Source organism: Gobio gobio (genome assembly GCF_949357685.1).
Source record: "Gobio gobio genome assembly, chromosome: 23".
Taxonomy (NCBI): domain Eukaryota; kingdom Metazoa; phylum Chordata; class Actinopteri; order Cypriniformes; family Gobionidae; genus Gobio; species Gobio gobio.
In genome coordinates, this window is record NC_137119.1 from 43,726,529 (window position 1) to 43,739,028 (window position 12,500).

At 42.5% G+C, this 12,500-nt stretch overlaps 1 protein-coding gene across 1 annotated transcript in view; it reads right to left on the minus strand.

Moving 5' to 3' along the window:
• Positions 1-12,500, minus strand: part of sspo (SCO-spondin) — a gene marked incomplete at both ends in the record, with an annotated part of 194,732 nt that overhangs the window by 66,587 nt on the left and 115,645 nt on the right. The window contains 5 exon segments of the mRNA XM_079806852.1: positions 5,218-5,379; positions 7,206-7,426; positions 7,507-7,606; positions 8,802-8,999; positions 12,495-12,500. The exon segment at positions 12,495-12,500 is cut by the window's right edge and continues 165 nt beyond it. Of these exon segments, the coding sequence (XP_079662978.1) occupies positions 5,218-5,379; positions 7,206-7,426; positions 7,507-7,606; positions 8,802-8,999; positions 12,495-12,500 (687 nt within the window).

Consider the following 12,500-nt stretch of genomic DNA (forward strand, 5'->3'; position numbering starts at 1 on the left):
TGTTAAGTTTGGTGTGTGTAAAGCTGCTGGTGTGAGTTTGGTGTGTGTAAAGCTGCTGGTGTGTATTTGGTGTGTGTTAAGTTTGGTGTGTGTAAAGCTGCTGGTGTGAGTTTGGTGTGTGTAAAGCTGCTGGTGTGTATTTGGTGTGCGTTAAGTTTGGTGTGTGTAAAGCTGCTGGTGTGTGTTTGGTGTGCGTTAAGTTTGGTGTGTGTAAAGCTGCCGGTGTGTGTTTGGTGTGCGTTAAGTTTGGTGTGTGTAAAGCTGCTGGTGTGTGTTTGGTGTGCGTTAAGTTTGGTGTGTGTAAAGCTGCTGGTGTGTGTTTGGTGTTTGTTAAGTTTGGTGTGTGTAAAGCTGCTGGTGTGAGTTTGGTGTGTGTTAAGTTTGGTGTGTGTTAAGTTTGGTGTGTGTAAAGCTGCCGGTGTGTGTTTGGTGTGTGTTAAGTTTGGTGTGTGTAAAGCTGCTGGTGTGAGTTTGGTGTGTGTTAAGTTTGGTGTGTGTAAAGCTGCTGGTGTGTGTTTGGTGTTTGTTAAGTTTGGTGTGTGTAAAGCTGCTGGTGTGAGTTTGGTGTGTGTTAAGTTTGGTGTGTGTAAAGCTGCTGGTGTGAGTTTGGTGTGTGTTAAGTTTGGTGTGTGTAAAGCTGCTGGTGTGTGTTTGGTGTGTGTTAAGTTTGGTGTGTGTAAAGCTGCTGGTGTGAGTTTGGTCTGTGTTAAGTTTGGTGTGTGTAAAGCTGCTGGTGTGTGTTTGGTGTGTGTTAAGTTTGGTGTGTGTAAAGCTGCCGGTGTGTGTTTGGTGTGCGTTAAGTTTGGTGTGTGTAAAGCTGCCGGTGTGTGTTTTGGTGTGCGTTTAGTTTGGTGTGTGTAAAGCTGCTGGTGTGTGTTTGGTGTGTGTTAAGTTTGGTGTGTGTAAAGCTGCTGGTGTGAGTTAGGTGTGTGTTTGGTGTGTGTTAAGTTTGGTGTGTGTTAAGTTTGGTGTGTGTAAAGCTGCTGGTGTGTGTTTGGTGTGTGTTAAGTTTGGTGTGTGTAAAGCTGCTGGTGTGTGTTTGGTGTGTGTTAAGTTTGGTGTGTGTAAAGCTGCTGGTGCGTGTTTGGTGTGTGTTAAGTTTGGTGTGTGTAAAGCTGCTGGTGTGTGTTTGGTGTGTGTTAAGTTTGGTGTGTGTAAAGCTGCTGGTGTGTGTTTGGTGTGTGTTAAGTTTGGTGTGTGTAAAGCTGCTGGTGTGTGTTTGGTGTGTGTTAAGTTTGGTGTGTGTTAAGTTTGGTGTGTGTAAAGCTGCTGGTGCGTGTTTGGTGTGCGTTAAGTTTGGTGTGTGTAAAGCTGCTGGTGTGTGTTTGGTGTGCGTTAAGTTTGGTGTGTGTAAAGATGCTGGTGTGTGTTTGGTGTGTGTTACGTTTGGTGTGTGTAAAGCTGCTGGTGTGTGTTTGGTGTGTGTTAAGTTTGGTGTGTGTAAAGCTGCTGGTGTGTGTTTGGTGTGTGTTAAGTTTGGTGTGTGTAAAGCTGCTGGTGTGTGTTTGGTGTGTGTTAAGTTTGGTGTGTGTAAAGCTGCCGGTGTGTGTTTGGTGTGCGTTAAGTTTGGTGTGTGTAAAGCTGCTGGTGTCTGTTTGGTGTGCGTTAAGTTTGGTGTGTGTAAAGATGCTGGTGTGTGTTTGGTGTGTGTTAAGTTTGGTGTGTGTAAAGCTGCTGGTGTGTGTTTGGTGTGTGTTAAGTTTGGTGTGTGTAAAGCTGCTGGTGTGTGTTTGGTGTGTGTTAAGTTTGGTGTGTGTTAAGTTTGGTGTGTGTAAAGCTGCTGGTGCGTGTTTGGTGTGCGTTAAGTTTGGTGTGTGTAAAGCTGCTGGTGTGAGTTTGGTGTGTGTTAAGTTTGGTGTGTGTAAAGATGCTGGTGTGTGTTTGGTGTGTGTAAAGCTGCTGGTGTGTGTTTGGTGTGTGTTAAGTTTGGTGTGTGTAAAGCTGCTGGTGCGTGTTTGGTGTGCGTTAAGTTTGGTGTGTGTTAAGTTTGGTGTGTGTAAAGCTGCTGGTGTGTGTTTGGTGTGTGTTAAGTTTGGTGTGTGTAAAGCTGCTGGTGTGAGTTTGGTGTGTGTTAAGTTTGGTGTGTGTAAAGCTGCTGGTGTGAGTTTGGTGTGTGTTAAGTTTGGTGTGTGTAAAGCTGCTGGTGTGTGTTTGGTGTGTGTTAAGTTTGGTGTGTGTAAAGCTGCTGGTGTGAGTTTGGTGTGTGTTAAGTTTGGTGTGTGTAAAGCTGCTGGTGTGAGTTTGGTGTGTGTTAAGTTTGGTGTGTGTAAAGCTGCTGGTGTGTGTTTGGTGTGTGTTAAGTTTGGTGTGTGTAAAGCTGCTGGTGTGAGTTTGGTGTGTGTTAAGTTTGGTGTGTGTAAAGCTGCTGGTGTGTGTTTGGTGTGTGTTAAGTTTGGTGTGTGTAAAGCTGCCGGTGTGTGTTTGGTGTGCGTTAAGTTTGGTGTGTGTAAAGCTGCCGGTGTGTGTTTTGGTGTGCGTTAAGTTTGGTGTGTGTAAAGCTGCTGGTGTGAGTTAGGTGTGTGTTTGGTGTGTGTTAAGTTTGGTGTGTGTTAAGTTTGGTGTGTGTAAAGCTGCTGGTGTGTGTTTGGTGTGTGTTAAGTTTGGTGTGTGTTAAGTTTGGTGTGTGTAAAGCTGCTGGTGTGTGTTTGGTGTGTGTTAAGTTTGGTGTGTGTAAAGCTGCTGGTGCGTGTTTGGTGTGTGTTAAGTTTGGTGTGTGTAAAGCTGCTGGTGTGTGTTTGGTGTGTGTTAAGTTTGGTGTGTGTAAAGCTGCTGGTGTGTGTTTGGTGTGTGTTAAGTTTGGTGTGTGTAAAGCTGCTGGTGTGTGTTTGGTGTGTGTTAAGTTTGGTGTGTGTTAAGTTTGGTGTGTGTAAAGCTGCTGGTGCGTGTTTGGTGTGCGTTAAGTTTGGTGTGTGTAAAGCTGCTGGTGTGTGTTTGGTGTGCGTTAAGTTTGGTGTGTGTAAAGCTGCTGGTGTGAGTTTGGTGTGTGTTAAGTTTGGTGTGTGTAAAGCTGCTGGTGTGTGTTTGGTGTGTGTAAAGCTGCTGGTGTGTGTTTGGTGTGTGTTAAGTTTGGTGTGTGTAAAGCTGCTGGTGCGTGTTTGGTGTGCGTTAAGTTTGGTGTGTGTTAAGTTTGGTGTGTGTAAAGCTGCTGGTGTGAGTTTGGTGTGTGTTACGTTTGGTGTGTGTAAAGCTGCTGGTGTGAGTTTGGTGTGTGTTAAGTTTGGTGTGTGTAAAGCTGCTGGTGTGAGTTTGGTGTGTGTTAAGTTTGGTGTGTGTAAAGCTGCTGGTGTGAGTTTGGTGTGTGTTAAGTTTGGTGTGTGTAAAGCTGCTGGTGTGTATTTGGTGTGTGTTAAGTTTGGTGTGTGTAAAGCTGCTGGTGTGTATTTGGTGTGTGTTAAGTTTGGTGTGTGTAAAGCTGCTGGTGTGTATTTGGTGTGTGTTAAGTCTGGTGTGTGTAAAGCTGCTGGTGTGAGTTTGGTGTGTGTCAAGTCTGGTGTGTGTTAAGTTTGGTGCGTGTTAAGTCTGGGGTGTGTTAAGTCTGGTGTGTGTTAAGTTTGGTGTGTGTTGAGTCTGGTGTGTGTTAAGTTTGGTGTGTGTTAAGTTTGGTGTGTGATGAGTCTGGTGTGTGTTAAGTTTGGTGTGTGTTAAGTTTGGTGTGTGTTAAGTTTGGTGTGTGTTAAGTTTGGTGTGTGTTGAGTCTGGTGTGTGTTAAGTTTGGTGTGTGTTAAGTCTGGTGTGTGTTAAGTTTGGTGTGTGTTGAGTCTGGTGTGTGTTGAGTCTGGTGTGTGTTAAGTTTGGTGTGTGTTAAGTTTGGTGTGTGTAAAGCTGCTGAAGTGGAGAAAAAAGTACATTTAGGCTGAAAGTCATTACATAATTCAACGTTTCAAAAATATGTAAATATGTAAATAAATACACAAGTCTTTCAGAATCGGCTCAAGGGCAGGAACTTTTCCCATAAGAAATCTCTAGAAATGTGTGATGTGAATTTGCAGGGATTTGGAGGGAAGGTCACGGGCATGCTGGGACATTTCACTTTTAAATGAGGCCGGTGTGGTTTCGCTGCATTAACCTTGACTGGAGCTCGGAGATCCACAAAACTGCCTGATTGAGAGCACTTCCTGCTCAGGATAAATCTGGGATATTTCCTGAAGCTCTCACGTCTTCAGCTCATTTCAAAGATCAGGAGAAAGGCTTTCAGGGAACAAACCCGTTTCATGAAGGACCTGGAGTCCGTGAGCTTAAGAATGAAGAAGTCATTAAAGCACGTCTGATATCTGCCAATCCTCCATCCGGCTGGGGTTATAGTCGTGTGTGTGTGCAGGCTCAGCGGTTCAGTATACCAAGAAATATGAATGAGATATTTATTTATTTTGTTTATTTATGGATTACACCCCAAATACACTGGCCAATATAATGGTTCTGAAAAATAGGCTTTATTATCTTTATTTTGTACTTTTTGTATATTTTGCATTACATATGCTTTATTTTCTTTATTTTGCATTATCTATTTTATTTTATTTTATTTAATTTTGATTTAATTTTATTGCATTGCATTTTGCATTATTTATTTATTTTATTTTGCATTATTTATTTTATTTTATTGGATTTTATTGCATTGGATTTTGCAATATTTATTTAATTTAATTTAATTTAATTTAATTTAATTTAATTTAATTTAATTTAATTTAATTTAATTTAATTTAATTTAATTTAATTTAATTTAATTTAATTTAATTTAATTTAATTTAATTTAATTTAATTTAATTTAATTTAATTTAATTTAATTGCATTTTGCAATATTTATTTTATTTTATTTTGCATTATTTATTTAATTTAATTTTGCATTCTTTTATTTTATTGCATTTTATTTTATTTATTTTATTTAAAGCCCCAATACTCTTATCATTTTCTTAATTTTGCATTATTTTATTTTGCAGTATTGCAAAAATTATGTTGTCTTATTATTTTGTTATTTAGCCCCGATACACTGACCATCGTAATGGTGCTAAAAATGCTTTGTTTTCTGAATTTTGCATTATTTATTTGATCATTTTTGTCTTACGCTCAAATCACACTGACCAGAATATGATGGTTTATTTTTCATCTATCTATCTTTCCTTAAGCCCTGATCACACTCATCTTAATGGTCCTAAACATCATTTATTTTGGTGGAAATAGTTCAGCAGATGTTCTGGGATGTGAAACGGGCTCTGGACGTACCCAGACACACTTGTGTGTTGCAGGTCTTGCTCCTCTGGCGTCTCATTCCGGAGCAGGGCGGCGTCCGGCAGGAGCGGCTGCGGCTCTGAGATCCTCCACCACAGCTGACGGTGCAGGCTGACCACACTGACCAGTCCAACCAGTCCAACCAGGGGCCGGAATCTACAAGAGCAGAGGTGGACAGTAACGAAGGACATTTACTTGAGTACTGGACTTTACTGAAGTATTATTTTTTAGGGAAACTTTTACTTCAACTTCACTAGACTTGAAAGACAAATATCGTACTTTTTACTCCACTACATTTCTATCAAGGTCCTCGAAGTCAAAAGTCGTTTCTGTAGCAGCTTTGCAAGTCAGTGGATTATTTTTTTTCTTCTTTAAAAGTTTTTGTTTTGTTTTGCAAAGTGTAAATGTCTGGGAGAAGCTTAGACATATGGATGAATCTGGAAAAGCCTGATGAAAGAGCTCAGTTCAGTCTGGTTTTTGTGCCTCTGAGATGCCAGAGCACGAGGACTGAGAGCTTTCTTTTGTGTTTTTTTCATACTTAATCAGACCAATACACACAAAATGTCAACATTTTCATTTTGGAAAGTATTCACGTAAACAAAGTTGATTATGTCTTAAGTGAACGTAAACAGTTGGGGGAATATCGGATGTGTATCAGTGTGTTGGATTTGTGCATTCTGCCTTAAAGTGACAGCAGCTTTGTAAAAAGCTTTTAAGTATTTAAATTAGTTCAAGGTGGTCGTATGCTAGCATGTCGGATGGAGCATCACTGACTGGCTTAAACCACCATGGCATAATGTGCATTTATACAACAATGCAACAATAATAAAATAATGCATTGACATAAAAAAGGAAATTTACTTTTGATACTTAAGTACTTTTAAAAGCAAGTACTTCTGTGCTTTTACTTAAAGGGTTAGTTCACCCAAAAATGAAAATTCTGTCATTAATTCCTCACCCTCATGTGGTTGGACACCCGTCAGACCTCCGTTCATCTTCAGACACAAATGAAGATATTTTAGTGTAAAGCTGATGCTGAGAAAGGCTTCAGATAGGCCTCCATTGGCATTCAGTACATTTACACTCACAAGACCCATAAAAGGCACTAAAAACGCCGTTACAAAGTCCATCTCACCACAGTGACTCTACAATAATTTTACGTTGCAACGACAAAAGTTTTTGTGCGCAAAAAAAAATCTAAATAACACCTTTATCCAGCTTGTTCTTGTCTTCCGTGTGTGTCTCCACGACGCATGCGTGAGAATATGAGCAGATCCGGCGTTCGGACACATGACCCAGAAGAGATTTGTTCTCAAGCAGAGGAAGACGCGCGTATCTCAGCTGTTGAATTCTACACTGATCGTGCTTTAGGTCTCGGTGTAGTTCTCAAAATGGGGCTAAAGTGAGCATTTCATGGATTCCCGAACGCCGGATCTGCGTCATATTCTCACGCATGCGTCGTGGAGACACACACGGAAGACAAGAACAAGCTGGATAAAGGTGTTATTTAGATTTTTTTTTTTTTCGCACAAAAACTATTGTCTTCGCTTCGTAAAATTATTGTAGAGTCGCTGTGGTGAGATGGACTTTATAACGACGTTTTTAGTGCCTTTTATGGGTCTTGTGAGTGTAAATATACTGAATGCCAATGGAGGCCTATCTGAAGCCTTTCTCAGCATCAGATTTACACTAAAATATCTTCATTTGTGTCTGAAGATGAACGGAGGTCTGACGGGTGTCCAACCACATGAGGGTGAGGAATTAATGACAGAATTTTCATTTTTGGGAGAACTAACCCTTTAAGTAAAAATAGTTTTTAACAACTTTCACTTGTAACAGAGTAATATTTGACCAGTAGCACTTTTACTTTCACTCGAGTAATGGAGTTGTGTAGTTTGTCCACCTCTGTACAAGAGCCAGCGCACATGAGGAAACACAGATTCTCAAAACAACAATAGATGTGAAGCATCCGTCGCTCTGACCTGTGCAGTTGTGAGCGTTACACACTCTCTTTTGCCGGCCGGAGCCCGAGCACTCTCTGCCGCCGCTCTGAGGGGCGGGGTTATCACACTGACGCGCCCGCTCCTTAGCCCCGCCTCCACACTGGGCGGAGCAGTCTGTCCAGGGAGCCCATTGGCTCCAGCTGCCGTCCACAGAGCATCCAGGAAGTGAGTCACACTGCAGGACGCCCGCTTCACATGAGCTGGGTCAGAGGGACAGATCTGTGTCAGGGCCCAGAGGCTTCTCTCACTCAACCACTAACACACACATGTGATGTGATACCAGTTCAGACAGCCACTGGTGATGGTCTCTCCTGGGTGAAGCTGCTGCCAGTCGGATGATCCCGGCCACTCCCAGGAGGCATTGCCAGTGTCCAGTCCAGCTGTCAGGAGAGAGAGGGGCATTTCAGAGGCTCATTTACAGCTGGATATTCATTTGAGGGTTCAGTTTTGAGTTATTTAATCAATAAAATCAATTAAATGTTAACAGAAACAACATAAAATATATACAAACATATTAAATAGTTCAAAAAAAGTATACTTTTTTAGTTGGAATGACTATAATTAATATTAAAACTATATAGACATAATTAAAAAAACTAATAAATTAATTAAAACACAACAAAATGATGAAAGTCAAATTAAATACATTATAAATAAAATATATTATTAATTATATTATTATATATTATTATTATATTATTACTACATATAAAATAAAATATTTATATTAATTAAAATAATTAACAAAAATAAAATATGATATAAAAAAGAATTTTAGTTATTTGCAAAGGCAAAATTTCTCATTTTGGTTTATTTTAAGTTAAAGTACTAAAATTAATAAATGTATATACGTAGTAAAAAATTTATTATAATAAAAAAACAAAAAGAAATTACTGAAACGTTAACTATAATTTAAATAAATTAACTGGAAAACAGCAGAAATAAAATAAAACTGAAGTAAAAAGATATATTTAAAAAAAACTAAAATAAAAACAAACAATTAGTTTAGTTTAAGTTGAAGAACTAAAATTACTACAACTTAAATAAAAATGATTAAAAACTAAATCGACGTCATTTTTTTATAATAATATAAAATGACTAAAACGTTGAAATAAAAACATTGACAATAACTAAAAATAAAATACCACAAAAAATACAATAATTCAAATAATTAACAGAAATAAAATATAATATTAAAACTTATTTCATTTAAAAATTTATAAAACCTAAATGGACATATTATTATTTTTTTTTAATTATTAAAAATCTAAAGCACACACACAAAAAAGATTAAAACTTTATCTAAAGCTAAAAAATGGAACAAAAAAAACTAAATAAACCATTTACAGAAATACAACAGAAGTAAAATAAAACGTGAAATACTAAAACTGAAATAAAACTAGCAAAAACTAAATAAATAAATGAATAAAACGAACAAAACAACTAAAACACAAAAAATGAATAAAACGAAAATTGAATAAAACATAAAATGAAAATGAAAATTAAAACGTAAAACATAACAAAACTAAATCAAATATAGATTATAGAGCAGTGGTGTGTGTGTCGTGTGCACACCTGCGCTGATGTTGTGGAATTTACAGCGGCACAGCTCTCGCTCCACACACACCCCGTCCTGCAGGAGTGTGTCTCCGGGACATCCGCAGGTCCGGCTGCATCCCGCCGCATCCACACACTCCGTGTCCCCGTGCAGGTCAGAGCAGGAGCGCGGACAGGGCTTCCCACAGGGCCACTGCTCCTGCCCCCCCCCACAGTCTGCAGAGGACATCAGGATCAGACAGGAGTGTGTGTGTGTGTGTGTGTGTGTCAGGTGTGAGTGTGTCAGGTGTGAGTGTGTGAGTGTGTGAGTGTGTGAGTGTGTCAGTGTGTGAGTGTGAGTGTGAGTGTGTGATGTGTCAGGTGTGAGGAGTGATGCTGACCTGACATCACATGATCAGACAGGAGTGTGTGTGTGTGTTTGTGTGTGTGAGTGTGTGAGTGTGTGTGTGTGTGAGTGTCAGTGTGTGTGTGTGTGTGTGTGTGTGTGTGTGTGAGTGTGTGAGTGTCAGTGTGTGTGTGTGTGTGTGTGTGTGTGAGTGTGTGAGTGTGTCAGGTGTGAGTGTGTGAGTGTGTCAGGTGTGAGTGTGTGAGTGTGTGTGTGTGTCAGGTATGAGGAGTGATGCTGACCTGACATCACATGATCAGACAGGAGTGTGTGAGTGTGTCAGGTGTGAGTGTGTCAGGTGTGAGTGTGTGAGTGTGTGAGTGTGTCAGGTGTGAGTGTGTGAGTGTGTGTGTGAGTGTGTGAGTGTGTCAGGTGTGAGTGTGTGAGTGTGTCAGGTGTGAGGAGTGATGCTGACCTGACGTCACATGATCAGACAGGAGTGTGTGTGTGAGTGTGTGAGTGTGTCAGGTGTGAGTGTGTCAGGTGTGAGTGTGTGAGTGTGTGAGTGTGTCAGGTGTGAGTGTGTGAGTGTGTGAGTGTGTCAGGTGTGAGTGTGTGAGTGTGTGAGTGTGTGAGTGTGTCAGGTGTGAGGAGTGATGCTGACCTGACGTCACATGATCAGACAGGAGTGTGTGTGAGTGTGTGAGTGTGTCAGGTGTGAGGAGTGATGCTGACCTGATATCACATGATCAGACAGGAGTGTGTGAGTGTGTGAGTGTGTGAGTGTGTCAGGTGTGAGTGTGTGAGTGTGTCAGGTGTGAGTGTGTCAGGTGTGAGTGTGTGAGTGTGTGAGTGTGTCAGGTGTGAGTGTGTGAGTGTGTCAGGTGTGAGTGTGTGAGTGTGTCAGGTGTGAGGAGTGATGCTGACCTGACATCATGTGATCAGACAGGAGTGTGTGAGTGTGTGAGTGTGTCAGGTATGAGGAGTGATGCTGACCTGACGTCACATGATCAGACAGGAGTGTGTGAGTGTGTGAGTGTGTCAGGTATGAGAAGTGATGCTGACCTGACGTCACATGATCAGACAGGAGTGTGTGAGTGTGTGAGTGTGTTAGGTGTGAGTGTGTGAGTGTGTGAGTGTGTCAGGTGTGAGGAGTGATGCTGACCTGACATCATGTGATCAGACAGGAGTGTGTGAGTGTGTCAGGTGTGAGTGTGTGAGTGTGTGAGTGTGTGAGTGTGTCAGGTGTGAGTGTGTCAGGTGTGTCAGGTGTGAGGAGTGATGCTGACCTGACATCATGTGATCAGACAGGAGTGTGTGAGTGTGTGAGTGTGTCAGGTGTGAGTGTGTGAGTGTGTGAGTGTGTGAGTGTGTCAGGTGTGAGTGTGTGAGTGTGTCAGGTGTGAGGAGTGATGCTGACCTGACATCATGTGATCAGACAGGAGTGTGTGAGTGTGTCAGGTGTGAGGAGTGATTCTGACCTGACGTCACATGATCAGACAGGAGTGTGTGAGTGTGTGAGTGTGTTAGGTGTGAGGAGTGATGCTGACCTGACATCACGTGATCAGACAGGAGTGTGTGAGTGTGTGAGTGTGTGAGTGTGTGAGTGTGTCAGGTGTGAGTGTGTCAGGTGTGAGTGTGTGAGTGTGTGAGTGTGTCAGGTGTGAGTGTGTGAGTGTGTGAGTGTGTCAGGTGTGAGTGTGTGAGTGTGTCAGGTGTGAGTGTGTGAGTGTGTGAGTGTGTCAGGTATGAGGAGTGATGCTGACCTGACATCATGTGATCAGACAGGAGTGTGTGAGTGTGTGAGTGTGTCAGGTATGAGGAGTGATGCTGACCTGACATCATGTGATCAGACAGGAGTGTGTGTGTGTGTGTGAGTGTGTGAGTGTGTCAGGTATGAGGAGTGATGCTGACCTGACATCATGTGATCAGACAGGAGTGTGTGAGTGTGTGAGTGTGTCAGGTATGAGGAGTGATGCTGACCTGACATCATGTGATCAGACAGGAGTGTGTGTGAGTGTGTGAGTGTGTGAGTGTGTCAGGTATGAGGAGTGATGCTGACCTGACATCATGTGATCAGACAGGAGTGTGTGAGTGTGTGAGTGTGTCAGGTATGAGGAGTGATGCTGACCTGACATCACGTGATCAGACAGGAGTGTGTGTGAGTGTGTGAGTGTGTCAGGTGTGAGAAGTGATGCTGACCTGACATCATGTGATCAGACAGGAGTGTGTGAGTGTGTGAGTGTGTGAGTGTGTCAGGTGTGAGGAGTGATGCTGACCTGACGTCACGTGATCAGACAGGAGTGTGTGAGTGTGTGAGTGTGTCAGGTGTGAGGAGTGATGCTGACCTGACATCACGTGATCAGACAGGAGTGTGTGAGTGTGTGAGTGTGTGAGTGTGTCAGGTGTGAGGAGTGATGCTGACCTGACATCATGTGATCAGACAGGAGTGTGTGAGTGTGTGAGTGTGTGAGTGTTTCAGGTGTGAGGAGTGATGCTGACCTGACGTCACGTGATCAGACAGGAGTGTGTGAGTGTGTGAGTGTGTCAGGTGTGAGGAGTGATGCTGACCTGACATCACGTGATCAGACAGGAGTGTGTGAGTGTGTGAGTGTGTGAGTGTTTCAGGTGTGAGGAGTGATGCTGACCTGACATCACGTGATCAGACAGGAGTGTGTGTGAGTGTGTGAGTGTGTCAGGTGTGAGGAGTGATGCTGACCTGACATCACGTGATCAGACAGGAGTGTGTGAGTGTGTGAGTGTGTCAGGTATGAGGAGTGATGCTGACCTGACATCACGTGATCAGACAGGAGTGTGTGAGTGTGTGAGTGTGTGAGTGTGTCAGGTGTGAGGAGTGATGCTGACCTGACGTCACGTGATCAGACAGGAGTGTGTGTGAGTGTGTGAGTGTGTCAGGTGTGAGGAGTGATGCTGACCTGACATCACGTGATCAGACAGGAGTGTGTGAGTGTGTGAGTGTGTCAGGTGTGAGGAGTGATGCTGACCTGACATCACGTGATCAGACAGGAGTGTGTGAGTGTGTGAGTGTGTGAGTGTGTCAGGTGTGAGGAGTGATGCTGACCTGACATCACGTGATCAGACAGGAGTGTGTGAGTGTGTGAGTGTGTGAGTGTGTCAGGTGTGAGGAGTGATGCTGACCTGACATCACGTGATCAGACAGGAGTGTGTGAGTGTGTGAGTGTGTGAGTGTGTCAGGTGTGAGGAGTGATGCTGACCTGACGTCACATGAACAGACAGGAGTGTGTGAGTGTGTCAGGTGTGAGTGTGTGAGTGTGAGTGTGAGTGTGTGAGTGTGTCAGGTGTGAGTGTGTGAGTGTGAGTGTGAGTGTGTGAGTGTGTGTGAGTGTGTGAGGAGTGATGCTGACCTGAGC